The following is an 18,490-nucleotide window of genomic DNA, read 5'->3' on the forward strand; positions in this document are numbered from 1 at the left end:
GTTAGGAAATGCAAACATGGGGAGCGTTCTCCAACCCTTGGGCGACTAGATAGTCCTGTGGGCAAAGTTCGCTAGTTAACCTTCCATTAATGACGAGAACAGGCTAGTGCACATTATACTGTCTCCATCCAAGAGTGAGAGATTTATGATGTAGCTGCTCAACCCAAGACACTGAATCACAATCACACTACTTAGGTAAATCAAGCTATCTCAGCCTAAGAACAAAAAAGTAGTTTACTCTAAGAATGAGATTTGTAACCAAAAAGATATGCAACTCCAGGAATGGGTGAACCACCTCCTCCATACCTCGAGGGAGAAGCTTAATTACAACTTGGAACTTCGAGACATCCCACATGCTTAGATAGCCTTGAAAGCTAGGTCTGAACTTCCTAAACCCTAGAGTAAAGCTCGTGGATACCTACTAAGGTTAAGATGCAACGAAGGCCTACAAGTAGATTGGTTACAGAGTATTTTATTCTCACCAGTCTTTTCTCTCATTTTCAAATGTTTATAGTCGGCCGGTCGAAGTGGATGAAAGTTTTAGAGTTGTGCAGTCAAAGAAGAATCGTTCCAGAGCATTATTTTGTTTCTACATTTCAAGTCATTTGTAATTTATCCAAAAGTAATTTCACTTTATAGTAAATTTGAATAACACCGTCTTATAATTAAATTTTTACTTTATATTTGAATTTGACGTTGTATTTATTTCAATTTATATTTTATCAAATTTTAATCTTTTATTTTATTTTATTTTACTTTTCCTTTTATTTGTTTTTAGTTTCCGTATTTTAGTAGTGGTCCGAATTTCGAAATCTTGAAAATTAAGTCATCATAATTCGTATACCTCACTTTTACTTGATTCTCACATAATATATATATTATTACACTAGATGTGATAAAAAAAATATAAAGTTATTTTATTTGATTAAATTTTGTAATTTTCATATATTTTCTTCTAATTTGGAATCTTGAATTGGATCTGAACTAGGCGAGGAAGTATTAATTTATGTTTGTAATTGAAAACAAATATGTATATGGGAGTGTTATGCATGTGAAGTATTATATATACAATACCAATATTTTAGTATGACATGCGAAACATATCTCTATTTTCCTTAAACCACTTATATATTTTATATACATACATTTAGTGTTACCCTAATTTTATGCTTAGTTGTTTTTCATATTTTTCCACCTATTTGTCTACCACGTCGTGCCAAAGTTAAATAACATTCGTCCAATAGAGGTATGCCACATATCATAATCTAGAAAACATTTGTTGATCATCGATCAATCGAGATCTGTGAGATCCCACATCGATTGGAGAAGGGAACAAAACATTTTTTATAAATGTGTGGAAACATCTCCCTAGCAAACGCGTTTTAAAACCATGGGGCTGACGGCGATACGTAACAGGCCAAAACAGACAATATCTGCTAGCGGTGGACTTAGGCTATTAAAATGGTATCAGAGCCAAACACCGGGCGGTGTGCCAGAGAGGACGCTGGTGTAACGGCCCTAGATTTCTATTTAACCTAAAGTCACTACTATATACGTAACGTACTCATTTGTGCGGAAATAATCATTTGAAACTTCAACATAAAACACTGTCATTGACTTATATATTTGAAAACGTCTTCAAAACGACATAACAAAATACTAAATAGAATAAATAAACATTAAAATTGCAAACACCTTGTTTTAACCTGAGTCTAGAAATTAAATACAACTATCCTATGCATGTCATAGTCTTGACTTGCGATGTCGTCATCCGTCGTACAGGGGTGTCTTGCTTTTACCTGAAATACAAGTAGCACGTGGCTTGAGTGTTTTAAGAAATACTCAATAAGTGACCTCACTATTGGGGTTAGATGCAAACACATACAATCATAAATTGGACCCATCCTTTCAATATGTATTCCCGTAGGCAACTATCCTAAGTAGATAATTGGACATGTATTTACTACTCTATACGCGGCCCACACATGCAAGTATGGGCCCATCAATTGGTTCACACACCTCCTAGGCCCCTTTTGTAGTCAGGCTAGCATTCTCTGGAGATAATGTTGGACACCCATTAGAAATAGTGACCGTCGCACCATTGTGATAAGACACAAGGATCACATCATTTTATTGTGAACAAACAGTGATGCATGAGGTCCCAACATTGTCATTCATTATCATGTAAGACAACCCCTTTCGTTTTCCTTCATATCATATCATTTTACAACATTGCCTTTAAGGCATGTATCGGGGTTGAGTATCGTATCATTCATATCATACATGGTCTTATGTGCATATGATATCATGCACGTATCATATCATAAAACATATCACAACATGTATTATATCGACAAACATGTTACACCATAACATATATCGTATAATCAGCACGTCACATTATAATACGTGTCCTAACATTACCATAACATATCATAATCCTATCATATCATGACATATTATAGTCATATCATTTAATAAACATATCATGGTCACATACACTTATAATAGTCACATAAATTCATAAACATTTCACACATATCAAGCATATGACACGTATAAAATCACAGGGCCCCGAAGGTAGGTGTATCGAAGAGATCCAACATCTATTGGAGAGGGAAACAAAACATTACTTACATGTGTGAAAAACCGTGAGGTTGACTACATGTAGCGGGTCAAAACAGACAATATTTGCTAGTGGTAGGCTTGAATTGTTATAGGATCTCGGACGTATTTAATATTTTTAAATTTCATGAGCCTACACATACCCAAAATTCAATTATTTTATAATATAGATACATATTTTATAATATAGGAACATATGGTTGTAAATTTCATAAATTTCATAAAGTAGAATTTTTTTTTTTTCCAATTAAGAGAACTATTAAACAGAAAGTTGAGAGTCAAAATTTGTAATTTAAACGAATATGTACTTTTGGTTTAAATATCATTTTGATTTCATTATATTTTAGTTTTCGTACTTTCAATTGTCCAAACGTGATGTTCAAAGTTAAATTTTGATGAAATTAGTTCAATAATAATAATAATTTTCGTACTAAAAAAGAAATCATATGAAAATATTTTCAAAATATTAAGATGAAAATGTATCTTTTTGTTTTATCACAGAAAATGTGGATCAAGTCAACGTTTGATGTTAGCTATGGGCCCAAAGATTGAGGGAAGAAGAAAGGGAAATTATGGGTCCCCATCTCGCAAATCTCCAAATTCGTTGAGCTAACCCAGGTAAAATAGGATGGCTTGTCCTAATTACTTGAGACTGTATAGAAACGAGTCAAGAGCCAAAACTGCTATTCCGAAAATTCACCCTGCTAGGGAACAAGGGATTAATGAGTAGTTTAGTTCATGATGAGTGCTATTGTGTGTGAAAATAGTAAGGGGCTCTTTGAATAGGGTCATTGTACTACAAATCTACTCTTTCTAAGAGTGAGTGTGAAAATAGTAAGGGGCTCCTTGAATAGGGTCATTGTACTACAAATCCATTCTAAGAGTGAGTGAGAGACCGCACAGATAGCTTAGTAGCTTGCCGACATGTAGGGTCACTCCTCCAGACTTTAGAGTCTATGATAGTTCCTAAGGAAGAGTAGCCTGTTATGGGAGTATTTGGGAGTTGTGCGATCATAGGAGTTAGCTTTATTTATTTTTACTTCTCTTTTTCGTAAAAAGAAAGGGAATAAAACCATTTATGCCCCAAACTTTGAGCTTTATCAATTTGAACAAAAAAACTAATAAATAAAACTTCATACTTGCCGGCTAAAATCTGAAGAGAGCCCACTTGGGTTAGCTATCAATATATACAATAACTAATGCTTTCTTATTATTCTTTCTCAAATCATTTCTTCTCTCCTCAACCCTATAAGAACCCATCCATTCTCCCCTTTCTCCCACCACCAATCAATCCCTCAAACTCCCTTCAAAGACCTTAAAGAGAGACACCCAAATGGCTTCCAAAGCTACACCCTCCCTTGCCTTCCTCCTCTCTCTCAATCTCCTCTTCTTTTCCCTTGTCTCAGCCTGCAGCGACTGCTATGTCCCTTCCCCTCCCATTCCCAAACCATGCCCTCCTACAGAGCCAAACCCTCCATCTGCCCATGGAAAGTGCCCAAGGGACACTCTTAAACTCGGCGTCTGCGCCAAGCTGCTCGGCGGCCTCCTTGACGTTACCATCGGCAAGCCCCCTGTGACGCCGTGCTGCAGCCTCATCGAAGGCCTTGTGGATCTTGAAGCTGCCGTCTGCCTTTGCACTGCCATTAAAGCCAATGTGTTGGGCAACAACCTTAACATCCCTGTCTCCCTCAGCTTGCTCCTTAATGTCTGCAAAAAGAACGTTCCCGAGGGATTCCAGTGCTGATTATAATCAATGTTTCTATCATAATTCTTGAGTTATTGATTGTGTTTTGATGTATGTGGTTTGAGGTTCTCTCCGCTTTAGAATTTATTACAAATTATTATCGGTTGTTCAATTTTCTTCATGGGGTCTATTCCTCTTGGAGTTTGAAGGAATCAATAAATTAAAATTTTCTTATTGGTGAATTATGAGTAGTGAGTGAATTTTAAAATATTTGTAAGAAGTTTTAGGTATCAGTCTCAAAGTCTTAAATTTAAACTAATATAATTTAACAAGAATTTAGCCACTGATTTGAAAGAAAAAAATAAAAGCATAAAATGAAAAACAAAGTTGCATTTTATATTTTCAATGCATTTCGATTATAATGAGTTTGTAACATAGTATGATATTATCTCAATCACTAAATAAAAAGTAACTTTCACAAACAATTGTGCCAAATTAATATTCACTCAACATATTTAATTTCTAATTTTAGTGAATTTGAAAACAAAAGATGTGTTTTAAATTACATACCAACAAATTTTAACTTACAACAACTATATAACATAAAAATTATTATGAATATATATCTAATAGTTATTAGAAGATATGTGGTAACACCGTGTCCTAATGAAATATTAAATAATCAATTTTTCTCTTGGAGTAGAATTTTCATAATTTGATAGAGAGCCTTAAAAGTTGATATATATATATATATATATATATATATATATATATATATATATATATATATATAATAGAAAATAGTGACAAATTAAAAAAATCAGTTCAAATAAAATGGTATTGATGACCCACATTGCCTAATTAGGAATCCGTTTTAATCGAAATCAAATGTTAATGAAGAGGGAAAATAAAGAAAGAAGAAAAGGGAAATAAAAAAGAAGAGAGTGGAATATACAATGTTAGAGAGTGGAAGAGACTTGTATATAGTACAAAGACTCCTATGAAGTGTAGAAATGAGTGAACCTATGGAGTGCAGAAGCAAACGAACCTGTAAACGAGTCTCGAAAGAGATTAAGGACTACACGGGTAGGTGGTTTAGGGGGAATAATCCTATTCAGTGTTGAAATGGAAAATTTTGTAAACTGGTCTCAGAAGAGATTAGGAGCAACACGAGTAGATCGTTTAGGGTGAATATTTCTATTGACGGTAGAGATAGGTCAAGGTCAATCTTTTAATCACATCCAACCAATTTCAATTTATGACAACAATGTTGTTGTAGGGAAACTACTCTTAATTTGTATCAGATTTCTTTAGAATAATATATCTATAATAGCGTCCTATTTTAGTTTGAATTTTATTAGTTGAAAAGAGAAACTGTGAAGATCTTCAACATTTTTGAGCTGTGATAAAGAAGTGTCCAACATGTCGACGGTTGACCGGCCAACGTGTGCCCCGGTAACCAACGGCCTGGGCACTAATACGCTATGCATGCTTAAAACACGTATATTATGTTTCTTTCTTATAATATATTTATAAATATTTTTTGATAATTTAATAAATGTCACAATTTGGAAGCTATCTGGCAAAGTATCATTTATGTGTCTCCAACGTCATTATTCATTGGATCACGGGAAGGATTTTCCTTTTAATTATAAATTCATTATTTGTTCTTCATAGTTGTAATAGAAATTATTCTTAATTAATTAATGAAATACGCATATTTTATGATATAATATAGATTATAACATATTATATAGTAAATTGTAGCTACCCACGATCTACGACCACGAACTATTACAAACTGGCGCATAATAGAAGAATCGGATAATTTTTTTAAAGATCATTTCTTTTATGATTTGATTAGTATATATTTTATTCTCAAGATTTAGTTAGTTTATATTTTTGTAGCCATAGATTAACCTTCGATCGCAATTCTATTTCTCATTCTTAACTCTCTGTATTGTTTACTTGAGTAATAATATTTTTAGATCTATTCACACTTTTAAATGGTGGATATTGTGTCAATTGATCCTCTATGGCACAACTTTAGAACACTCCTACTATCAATTGTTTTGTTTGTGTTTGAAAATGAAAAAGTAGCATAAATAAGTATAAATACAAGCTTATGTAGGAGTTTAAACACTCTATTTGTTGGTTTCTGGTATTCTGCACCTATATTAGTCCCTACTATTTCACTGAATCTAGTTTCTATGGTTTCTTGGTCTGTCCAATCAGGCTCTCATCCTGTCGTGATATTTCATCAGTCAATTTTTCAAAGTGCATCTACTCATCACGGTTTCACTACAAGATCCTAAAGTGAATTGTTTAGCTCTTTACTATTCTCTACGTATCATAAATTTGTAAGGTGTGACCTCGTTCTAATTTCAACTACTTATCTGTTGAGACATTACGGAAAGCTCTCGATAGATACTAGTTCTATGCTAGAGATTAGCGAGTGACTGCCTCATAGGCTTCATAACGTCATGGAGAGAACAACCCTCATGCTTACAAGCTATTGTGTTCCCATGTGGTTCCTCGCAACTGAAGGAAGGTTTACGATCAAACGATTGTTGGAGATCCACCCTCGATCGTTTGCACAAACGATATTCCTACGGCACATAATTTAATCTCACGACAAGACCATATCTATACCAAATTTTGAAAAAAAAAATCTAGATACAAATGTAACCTCCCTCTATCGAAAAAGGTTTACAATTAAATAGTTCTCATATTGTGCAGTAAATCATTGGAGAGTGGCCCCTTATCCTGGGAACCCCATGTAGACCCCTCGTCCATCGAGATTGATTCACAATTATGTTGAGTCAGCAAGCCGATTAACCACCCGGACAAGTAACATCATATTGTATGATATTAATAGAGCATATTAAAGTTGTGTAACCTAAATCGAGCTCATGGTTCATTTATTTGACGTGGCATATAGCATATATCCTAACAATGCATACTCAAAGAATAAATCTCGTTCATCATGTACTAATCAGTCCTGAATAATCCTTACTTCCTAATTCTACTCCATAACCCAAGGAAATAGTTCATAGCTCATTATTAATGTAACGACCCTATATTCCAACTATCTAAAGTAGCTACTATGGTCTTATTCTAAGCTCATATGCGGAATATAATTCTTAAAACATCATCATTAAAATAAAATATTTCAACATAAATATAATTTATTCATTAAAAACATCGTCATAGTCTTACGTGTTCAAAACATAATTCAAAAATTAATTTTAAAATATGAAATGTATAACAACCTATTCTAACCATTGTCTAGGGAATCAAATATGCTACTAGCCTATGTACGTGTCATGGTCTGTGTTGGCGATGTCGTCGTCAACTATACAGAGGCACCTTGCCTTTACCTGAAAAATAATTTAGCTCACCATTTGAGTATTTCAAAAAATAGTCAGTAAGTGACCCCACTATAGGGGTAGTGAAGAGATACTAGGGACCTATCATTAAAACATTTTAGGTTGGCGTTCAGTCTAGACTAAATTGGATGTGCAATATTTTCTTACACACGACTCACACGTGCGAGAGTGAATCCCTAGGCGGTTCACTTCTCCCTAGACCCATCATAGTCGAGCTACCTAGTCGTAGCGACGTTCGGAGGTTAGCAGACCCCTGAGTGTCATGCTCGGCATGATCACCATCATCACCATAGCGTACGCGTCCGTACTCATCATCATAAAATGGAAAGTATCCCGATGCTTATGTTCATATAGAAATGCATGATGTCCCTAGAGTTTCACATCTTTAAAACGTTTTTATGACAACCCTAGTTTCCTCCTTGTATTAATGTATTGCATTAGCTTTCTATCTTAACATCATAAATAATATTTTGTAGGGTTGTGTCCTAAGTTGAATTATCGACATAATGCAGTATCGCATTCACAACCTGCATCTCAACTTAATATGGAAAATAACGTCATATTAAAGAAATAACATCATGTATCGTCATCATAACGCTATCGAAATACGTCATAATCATCATAACACATCATCAAACATCATCATATAATTCATACATGTCATCATACATCATAGATCATACGTCATAATTATAAAGCATAACGGACACGTGTCGGTGCCACTAGGCACGTGTCGTCATACATCAAACAAGTACCTAGCATATCCTATAGTAAGACCATTTACTTGGTTGGTTTTAGCCGACGTTCTTCCTAATTTAAAATACGTTAGCTCCCGTTCCTTGAAAGCTTCTCCAAGTATCGTCGGAATTCGTTTCCTATTAGGTGATCTCGTTCCTTTCGTTAGTATTTCACAATTCTAAATTAAATTCAACTTGAAATTGTGAAATAGGATATCCTACTGACATTTAATTACCTTAATTAGAGTCGTTACAATTCACATCCAATTCAGTCTAACTCCGGTTAATGAAATGAATTTATAAAAACACAGCGGTCATTCATTCATAAGTATACCCAAATTCGATAAATATGGCTCATTCTACCTAATTCGACCTCATAAAATCAGGAAAGAGCTCACAATCACATATGGCATATGGCCAGTCAGAGAATGGTAGAGGAAGGAAAAAATGAGGGAAGACAGAGAATAGAGAATGTTTCCATCTTCAAACATGCGAGCTAAATTCCCAAGAGAGCCCACATGGGATACCTATCAATATACAATAACTTCTATTTTCTTATGATTCTTTCACAAATCATTTCTTCTTTCCTCAATCCTATAAATACCCATTCATTCTCCCCTTTCTCCCACCACCAATACCTCAAACTCCCTTCAAAAGCTTTAAAGAGAGACACCCAAATGGCTTCCAAAGCTACACCCTCTCTTGCCTTCCTCCTCTCTCTCAATCTCCTCTTCTTTTCCCTTATCTCAGCCTGCAGCGACTGCTATGTCCCTTCCCCTCCCATGCCCAACCCATGCCCTCCTACAGAGCCAAACCCTCCATCTGCCCATGGAAAGTGCCCAAGGGACACTCTTAAACTCGGCGTCTGCGCCAAGCTACTCGGCGGCCTCCTTGACGTTACCATCGGCAAGCCCCCTGTGACACCATGCTGCAGCCTCATCGAAGGCCTTCTCGATCTTGAAGCTGCCGTCTGCCTTTGCACTGCCATTAAAGCCAATGTGTTGGGCAACAACCTTAACATCCCTGTCTCCCTCAGCCTGCTCCTTAATGTCTGCAAGAAGAAGGTTCCCGAGGGATTCAAGTGCTGATTATAATCAATGTTTCTATCATAATTCTTGAGTTATTGATTGTGTTTTGATGTATGTGGTTTGAGGTTCTCTCTGTTTTAGAATTTATTACAAATTATTATCGGTTGTTCAATTTTCTTCATGGGGTCTATTCCTCTTGGAGTTTGAAGGAATCAATAAATTAAATTTTTCTTATTGGTGAATTATGAGTAGTGAGTGAATTTTAAAATATTTGTAAGAAGTTTTAGGTATCAGTCTCAAAGTCTTGAATTTAAACTAATATAATTTAACAAATATTATTAAAAGTAGAATTTGGTCACTGATTTGAAAGCAAAAGATAAAAGCATCCAAGGAAGAACGAAGTTGCATTTTATATTTTCAATGGATTTCTATTATAAAGTTACTTACTATTCAACAGAGTTTGGTCACATGATCAAGCTAGTCCGAGAAGCTAACCCCAAATGTCGTGTGAACGAGAGATGAGAGGTACTCTAAACTGCCCAGACATCCTATGGACCTAGTAAACCTCCACGGCATCTAAATAAGACTAAGAAATCTTAAAAGAACCTTGAAGTCACTTGAGTGACTATTGAGTGTAGAAATAGGCGAAACTGCAAACTGGCCGTTGAAGAAACTTGGGATTACGGGTAGTTAGCTATAGTACAGGGACTCCTATTAAAGGTAGAAACCGGCGAACCCATAAACTAGTCTCGTAAGAGATTAGGGACTACATGGATAAATGGTTTAGGGTGAATACTCCTATCAAGTTTAGAAGCAGACGAACCCGTAAACTAGTCTTGAAAGAGATTAGAGACTACACAGGTTGGTGGTTTAGCATGAATAACTTCTATTGAGTGTAGAGATGGATTAAGGCCGATGTTGCGACTCTGTAAATAGGTCTCAGAAAGGACTAGAGACCACACGGGTAGTTAATAAGGAGAGTGTCTCTATTGAGTGTAGGAACGAGCCAAAGTTGATGTCGCGATGTTGTAAGCCGGTCTTTAAAGGAGACTAAGGACTACACAAATAGAAGATTCATAATGGCTACCCCCATTGAGTATCTTCTAGAATCTAATTAAAAGCCTTTGGAGACGTGTTAAAAGTCGGTCATTACGGAGCGTAAGTCCATCTTGTATTTGAGTCTTTTAATTTTCATTTGTAACCCATCTCAAACTCATTTTTCCTTTTATAATAAATTTGAACAATAATCATTTGTCTTAAATTGATTTTAATTTTACCCATTTTCTTAATAATATTTCCATAATAGCATCCTATTTTAGTATGAATTTTATTAGTTATTTTATTAGTGTCTGACATGTCGACGGTTGACCGGCCAACGTGCGCCCCGGTAACCAACTAGTTTACTCTGCATTGCATGAAACCCATATATTATATTTATGTACATATAATTTTGATAAATTTAATATAATGTCACAACTTGGAATCTTGAGTTGAATCACGAAGCCATCTGGGAAAGTATCATTTATATGTGTGATCACGGGAAGGATTTTCTTTTAAATTATAAATTCATTATTTGTACGTGCAAGTTGTAATAGAAATTATTCTTAATTAATTGATGAATATAATATCATATAGTTTATAACATATTATATATTACATTGTACCTACCACTTTTCGAAGATCTATAGCCACGAAACGGTTAGAAATTGACGTATAATAGAAGAACTAGATAATTTTTAAAAAAGTTTTAATATCAATATATATAGATAGTATAGAAATATTTGAATATAAAACAAATTACCCAGAGACTAGATATAAAAATGTAAAACCATAAGAAACTTATTTGAGATCAAAATTCATGACTAGGATCTATTGGTCTCTATGGCATAGCTCTAAAATGTTCATGCTATCAATTGTTTTGTTTGTGTTCAATCTGAAAACGAAAAAGTAGCATCAATGAGTATAAATACTGAATAATGTCTACTTGTAGATCTCTAAATTATTTTATCTTGTAATTAAATTCTACGTGTCGGGGTCGAAGGCTATTAGAGGATAATCGCTAGGTTGTGCAAGTTAACAAGCTTTTGTAGGGTTTAGGGTTTTGAATTCTCAATTTGTTGGTTTCTCATGTTCTTTCCCTAAATTGGTCCATACTATTTCACTTAATCTAGTTCTTGTGGTTTCTCATGATCTACCTAATCGCTCTCATCATGTCGAGATATTCCTAAGGTGAATTGTTTAGTTCTTTACTATTCCCTATATATCATAAATCTGTGGGTGCAACTATGTTCTAATTTCGAGTACTGAACTATTGAGACATTACACAAAAAGTATCAATTGATACTAGTTTTGCACTAGAGATTAGAGGGCAACTCCCTGATAGGTCTCACAATGCCATGGAGAGAATGACTCTCATGCTTACAAGCTACTTTGTACCCATGTGATTCCTCGCTCCTCAAGGATAGTTTACGACCAAAGGATTGTTGGAGATCCACCTCGGATTGTTTGCATATGGCTCATAATTTAATCTCAAGCCAATACTATATCTGTACCAAATTTCGAAAAAAAAAAAAATATAGATATAAATGTAACCTCCCATCTATCAAGAAAAGTTTACTATTAAGTAGTCCTCGCATTGTGTAATAAATCGTTGGAGAGTGACCATTTATCTTGGTAATACCATGTAGACTCCTCATCCATCGAAATTGATTCACAATTAGGATGAGTTAGCCAACCTCTTAACCACCTCACAAGTCACAACATCATATTGTACGATATTAACGATATTAATCGAGGATAGTAAAGTTATGTAACCTAAATCCTTATCATGCTCATTGTTCACTTATTTGACGTGATATCTAGCATATTTATCCTAACAAGGGATATTCAAAGGATAAGTCTCCTTCATCTTGTACTAACCCGTCAGGAATAATTTTTACTTCCCAATTCTATTTCATAACCAAATGAAATAGTTCAAATAGTTCATAGTTCATTATTCACATCAGACTAACTTTACTAATGAAACGGATTTATAGAAAAACAACAGTCATTCTTTCATAAATAAGTATACCCAAACTTGATACGAAGATTGTAAGTCATTCATCAACAACTTAATAAAATCACATGCCATATGACCACACATGCAAATTTACATCGTAGAATGGTAGAGGAAGGAAAAAATGAGGGAAGACAGAGAATAGAGAATGTTTTCATTATCAAAAATGCCAGCTAAAATCCCAAGAGAGCCCACATAGGGTACCTATCAATATTTACAATAACTAATGCAAGCATTTCTAGTTTCCTCAATCCTATAAATACCCATCTATTCTCCCCTTTCTCCCACCACAAATACCTCAAGCTCCCTTCAAAAACATTAAAGAGAGACACCCAAATGGCTTCCAAAGCTACACCCTCCCTTGCCTTCCTCCTCTCTCTCAATCTCCTCTTCTTTTCACTTGTCTCAGCCTGCAGCGACTGCTATGTCCCTTCCCCTCCCATTCCCAACCCATGCCCTCCTACAATGCCAAACCCTCCATCTGCCCATGGAAAGTGCCCTAGGGACACTCTTAAACTCGGCGTCTGCGCCAAGCTGCTCGGCGGCCTCCTTGACGTTACCATCGGCAAGCCCCCTGTGACGCCATGCTGCAGCCTCATCGAAGGCCTTGTTGATCTCGAAGCTGCTGTCTGCCTTTGCACTGCCATTAAAGCCAATGTGTTGGGCAAAAACCTTAACATCCCTGTCTCCCTCAGCTTGCTCCTTAATGTCTGCAAGAAGAACGTTCCCGAGGGATTCAAGTGCTGATTATAATCAATGTCTATCATAATTCTTGAGTTATTGATTGTGTGTTGATGTACGTGGTTTGGGATTCTCTCTGTTTTAGAATTTATTACGAATTATTATTGGTTGTTCAATTTCCTTCATAGGGTCTATTCATCTTAGAGTTTGAAGCAATAAATTAAAATTTTCTTATTGGTGAACGCATTTTAAAATATTTTTAAGAAGTTTTAGTTAAACTAATATAGTTTAACAAAAAATATTAAAAGCGTCAAATGAAAAACAAAGGCATTTTATATTTTCAATGCATTTCGATTATAAAGGTTTTACTTGCTATTTAACAAAAATATAATGCGTTTGTAACATACAAAAATAGCAAGTAGGTTAAAAGTTTCAAAATTTTCAATTAAAAAAATCTGGATATACTCAATTCTAAGAATGTAATATCATAATTTTCACTATTTTATATTAAATCACCCCTTAAAAAAGAAATAAATATATAAATTCTTGACGCACTTAAAAAATCGATATCAATGTCCGAGAATATTGTTGTAGCGGAAGTAGAAGCGGAATCAAGATCGATCATACTCACATACTCACGAACATAAATAAACAAAGAAACATAAAATTTTATGCGATTTGGAGAGAATAAATGGTAGCTAATCACTGTAATTAAAGTGTTTATAATATATCTCTCACGCTCTCACATTATAAAGTCTCCCTTTCAAAATTTCTCTCCATTACCTCTGGACAAATACAAAATGACACTGACTCTACATCTCATAACAATGCTAGACAAACTTTTATATATGTATAAAAATATTAATGCTCATACATGCATCAAGATTGTTCATGTAACAATATGAGAGAATGTACGGATATGGAAATAAACCAAATAAATCCAGTAGTTACATGAATCGAGGTAGAGAATGTACCAAAAGATTCTTGAACCACATCTTCAAAACAATTCTCAACCACTTTAACATTATTTGGGTTTAAACCCAAAACCTTTTTAACTCTTATACCAATCTAAATTACTACCAAGCCTAAAAACTTAAGTATAGGTCAAAGTAATTTTAATTTTATAGGAATATCAAAACATTTTCTTATCAGTTAAGGTCTAACACCCATGTCAAATTAATATATATTTTCAAAAGTACAATGTTAAAAATATTTAATACTAAATTATAGTTTACCGTATATATCATATTTGATATTTTATTATAAGATAAATATATAGATATTTCTCTTCTTATTATTAGGTATCTTCCTCTTTATTATTATTTTTATATCTTTTTAATTTATTTGATTATAAATACAAAACATTCTCAAAAGGGGATAGCTATCTTTGAATTTTATTAATTGTTTTAATATTTGAAGAGAGAAAATGTGAAGATCTTCAAGATTTTTGAGCTGTGATAAAGAAGTGTCCGACATGTCGACGGTTGACCGGCTAATGTGTGGCCCGGTAACGAACGGCCTGGGCGGTACACTAGTTTACTCTGCATACATGAAACACACATGTTATATTTATTTACAAATAATTTTTGATAATTTAATATGATGTCACAATTTGGAATCTTGAGTTGAATCACGAAGCCATCTGGCAAAGTATCATTTATATCTCTCCAACCTCATCATTGGTTCACGGGAAGGATTTTCTTTTTAATTATATATTTTTATTATTTGTGACTCAAAGTAATGCACATTTAATTGAATATTTTAGAGTGAGTTGATACGCGATCTAAAATTATAAATTTAAAAACCCGTTATAGAATTAGAGTTGTATTTCGTATTTCCATATTAAATCGATCTTAAATATATAAAAAAAAAATTAAAATTAAAATTATTGAAGGTGAGCTGGCTCCCTCTAATAATCCTTACATTACATTCAATCATTGCGAGTGACCCCATGTTTAGGTAATGAGTTGGCAACCTTGAAGTAACAACATCAACCACACTCGATGCAATAACCCAAAACTAAAAAAGAAAGGTGAAATTGTCCCACATAACTTAAGTTGAGAAGTGGTTTGAACTCCAGCACAAATGTGAGAACCCTTACTTCATTTTATCATCTCACTTGAACTGTTCGAAACCAATCGGAGAATACTTTTCTGACAGATCCACGTGGTTTGAACTCCACTACAAATGTGAGAACCCTTACTTTATTTTATCATCTCACTTGAACTGTTCGAAACCAATCGGAGAATACTTTTCTGACAGATCCACGCTAGCATTTTGGCTAATTTGGTTTGAGTATGATATGCTCGGATCCTTTTCTACTAGTTTCAACTCTTCAGAAGCGTTTAAGATTAATATGACTACCTTTTACCTAGTTTAAATTTTTGAAGTCTAGTTTAAATTATTATGAATAAATTTAAATTATTTTATGTCAAATTAGATGAGCTAATTCTAACGTTAGAATGTTAATTTATAATTTTGGAACTATTTAGGTATAATTAAATTTTAGAGAGCAGCGTTAAGCTGACATTAAGGGGTCGTAATAGCTTCAACCTAGGCCAACCAAGTAAGTGATCTTACTATCGGCTCGGTCAGAAGACTTGTTTTATGTATGATACCGCGTGCCCAATAGCCCTTGCGCGTGTCATGTATGTTTATATGATATTATGATGTGTTATGATGATGCTATGATGTTATGATGCTGTGAGTTGATATGACATTATGATGTATTATGATGATGTTGTGATGTACTATGATGCTATAATATACTAGGATGATGATGCATTATGACATGATAACATAAGATGTCTGATGATGAAATCACATAATATGATGATATCTCATATTACAATGATGTGTATGTAAAAGATGTCATACTGCATTATGATGAAGAGTTTTCTAATACACAACTTCTAAATGTTATAAGTGATGAATATATGAAAACTTATGCATGCATGTTATCTGGAGTAACATGTGGAGAATGTGTAGGGTTGTGACACTTGAATGATTTAAAATGAAAACTATAGGGATCTTATGCATATTGTATGTTCATTTATATCTGGTTATTTTCCCTTTGATATGATGAGTACGGACGCATATACTATGATGATAATGATCATTATCATCATGTCTTGCATGATATTCGAGTGTTTATTGTACCTTCGGACATTCGGCTACAACCAACTAGCTTGACTATGATGAGCTCAGGGGGTGTGTGAGCCGCACTAGTGGGCTCACCCTCGCACGTGTGAGCCGTGTGTAGGGAAGTACTACACATCCAATTTATCCAGACTGGAGGTCACCTCTACAATTTGTCCAGATTGAAAGCCACCTCTATAATGGTGTTAAATGATACGTTCCTAATCATGATGGCATGTGTTTGCATTCCCTTATCTGAATATTGAGGTTTTCTTAAAATACTCGAGTCGTGGGCAACTTCTATATTTTCAGATAAAGACAAGGCACCCCTCTACGGTTGACGGCGGCATCATCATTACACATGCATAGGATAGTTGCATTTAATTTCGTAAATCATAAGTTAGTATAAGATATTGTTATTTTTACATTTACCTATGTTTAATCTAATATTTCTTTTGTATTATTTTAAGACCTTTATATTAAATTTGAAAGTCCATGACATTGTTCTATAGAGTTGTTTTAAATGAATATGTCTGTATAAGAAGTTATATCATACATATGATAGCGACTTTATGTTAGTAAAAAACTAGAGTCGTTATACTTGACATGATATCTAATGTATATATATCCTTACCCAACATATAAAAGGATGAATCTCATCCATCTTGTATATAATGAATCATAGATGATCCTTACGGCTAAAGTCTACTTGAGAGCCCAAGGAACTCATTGATAATCCATTATTCACATGCAATTCAGTCCAATTTTGTTGACGAAACTCACTTATAGAACCCCGATGATTATTTATGCACAAGTATACCCAAACTCAATGGGAAGATCATAAATTATTAGCCCATTGTACTTAATTCCACCTTACAAAAATCAGGGAAGAGCCCACAGGCACGTAATCACTTCTAGATTCTTATTATTCTTTCCTCAATCCTATAAATACCCATCTACTCTCCTCTTTCTCCCACCACCAATACCTCAAACTCCCTTCAAAAACTTTAAAGAAAGACACCCAAATGGCTTCCAAAGCTACAGCCTCGCTTGCCTTCCTCCTCTCTCTCAATCTGCTCTTCTTTTCCCTTGTCTCAGCCTGCAGCGACTGCTATGTCCCTTCCCCTCCCATTCCCAACCCATGCCCTCCTACAGAGCCAAACCCTCCATCTGCCCATGGAAAGTGCCCTAGGGACACTCTTAAACTCGGCGTCTGCGCCAAGCTGCTCGGCGGCCTCCTTGACGTTACCATCGGGAAGCCCCCTGTGACGCCGTGCTGCAGCCTCATCGAAGGCCTTGTCGATCTCGAAGCTGCTGTCTGTCTTTGCACTGCCATTAAAGCCAATGTCTTAGGCAACAACCTTAACATCCCTGTCTCCCTCAGCTTGCTCCTTAATGTCTGCAAGAAGAAGGTTCCCGAGGGATTCCAGTGCTGATTATAATCAATGTGTCTTTCATTATTCTTGAATTCTTTAGTGTGTTTTGATGTACGTGGTTTGGGATTCTCTCTGTATTAGAGTTTATTACGAATTATTATCGGTTGTTCTATTTTCTTCATGAGGTCTATTCCTCTTGGAGTTTGAAGGAATCAATAAATTAAAATTTTTTTATTGGTGAATTATGAGTAGTGAGCCGATTTTAAAATATTTTAAAGAAGTTTTAGATAAACTAGTTTAACAAAAAATATTAAAAGTAGAAGACAAATTAAAGCATCAAATGAAAACAAAGTTGCATTTCATATTTACAACGCATTTCAATTATAAATGTTTTATTTACTATTTAACAAAAATATAATGTGTTTGTAACATATAAAAATAGTATGTAGTTTAAAATTTTCAAAATTTTCAATTTTTAATTAAAAAAAATCTGATATAATCAAGATATACGAATATAATATTATTTTCATGATTTTCACTATTTTATATTAAATCACCCCTTAAAAAAGAAATATATAAATTTCCACTTAAAATGTGAAAGAATATTGTTGTAGCGGAAACGGAAGCGAAATCAAGATCTATCATACTCACATACCCACAAACATAAATAAATAAAGAGACACAAAAATTTACGTAGTTCGGAGAGAAAATTATCCTACATCCATGAGTGATAGTCAATCACTTTAACCAAAGTGTTTATAAGTATATCTCTCACAC

At 34.5% G+C, this 18,490-nt stretch overlaps 4 protein-coding genes across 4 annotated transcripts; all 4 read left to right on the forward strand.

The window, feature by feature from the left end:
• The first annotated feature begins 3,925 nt into the window (after window positions 1–3,925).
• LOC111430364 (14 kDa proline-rich protein DC2.15-like) lies at window positions 3,926–4,369 on the forward strand. The gene has a single exon (XM_023066580.1). It carries the CDS (start codon window positions 3,959–3,961, stop codon window positions 4,367–4,369), a length of 411 nt encoding a protein of 136 aa, XP_022922348.1. The 5' UTR covers window positions 3,926–3,958.
• Window positions 4,370–9,074: 4,705 nt separating this feature from the next.
• LOC111430368 (14 kDa proline-rich protein DC2.15-like) lies at window positions 9,075–9,697 on the forward strand. The gene has a single exon (XM_023066585.1). It carries the CDS (start codon window positions 9,113–9,115, stop codon window positions 9,521–9,523), a length of 411 nt encoding a protein of 136 aa, XP_022922353.1. The 5' UTR covers window positions 9,075–9,112; the 3' UTR covers window positions 9,524–9,697.
• A 3,113-nt stretch (window positions 9,698–12,810) lies between these two features.
• LOC111430361 (14 kDa proline-rich protein DC2.15-like) lies at window positions 12,811–13,340 on the forward strand. The gene has a single exon (XM_023066578.1). It carries the CDS (start codon window positions 12,855–12,857, stop codon window positions 13,263–13,265), a length of 411 nt encoding a protein of 136 aa, XP_022922346.1. The 5' UTR covers window positions 12,811–12,854; the 3' UTR covers window positions 13,266–13,340.
• Window positions 13,341–17,318: 3,978 nt separating this feature from the next.
• LOC111430365 (14 kDa proline-rich protein DC2.15-like) lies at window positions 17,319–17,775 on the forward strand. The gene has a single exon (XM_023066581.1). The coding sequence runs from the start codon at window positions 17,363–17,365 to the stop codon at window positions 17,771–17,773; it is 411 nt and encodes a 136-aa protein (XP_022922349.1). The 5' UTR covers window positions 17,319–17,362; the 3' UTR covers window positions 17,774–17,775.
• The last annotated feature ends 715 nt before the right edge of the window (window positions 17,776–18,490 follow it).

Source organism: Cucurbita moschata, unplaced genomic scaffold (assembly GCF_002738365.1).
Source record: "Cucurbita moschata cultivar Rifu unplaced genomic scaffold, Cmos_1.0 Cmo_Scf00033, whole genome shotgun sequence".
Taxonomy (NCBI): domain Eukaryota; kingdom Viridiplantae; phylum Streptophyta; class Magnoliopsida; order Cucurbitales; family Cucurbitaceae; genus Cucurbita; species Cucurbita moschata.

Coding starts and splice junctions, on each gene's coding strand:
- LOC111430364 (XM_023066580.1), top strand. CDS start 3,959: ATGGCTTCCAAAGCTACACCCTCCCTTGCCTTCCTCCTCTCTCTCAAT.
- LOC111430368 (XM_023066585.1), top strand. CDS start 9,113: ATGGCTTCCAAAGCTACACCCTCTCTTGCCTTCCTCCTCTCTCTCAAT.
- LOC111430361 (XM_023066578.1), top strand. CDS start 12,855: ATGGCTTCCAAAGCTACACCCTCCCTTGCCTTCCTCCTCTCTCTCAAT.
- LOC111430365 (XM_023066581.1), top strand. CDS start 17,363: ATGGCTTCCAAAGCTACAGCCTCGCTTGCCTTCCTCCTCTCTCTCAAT.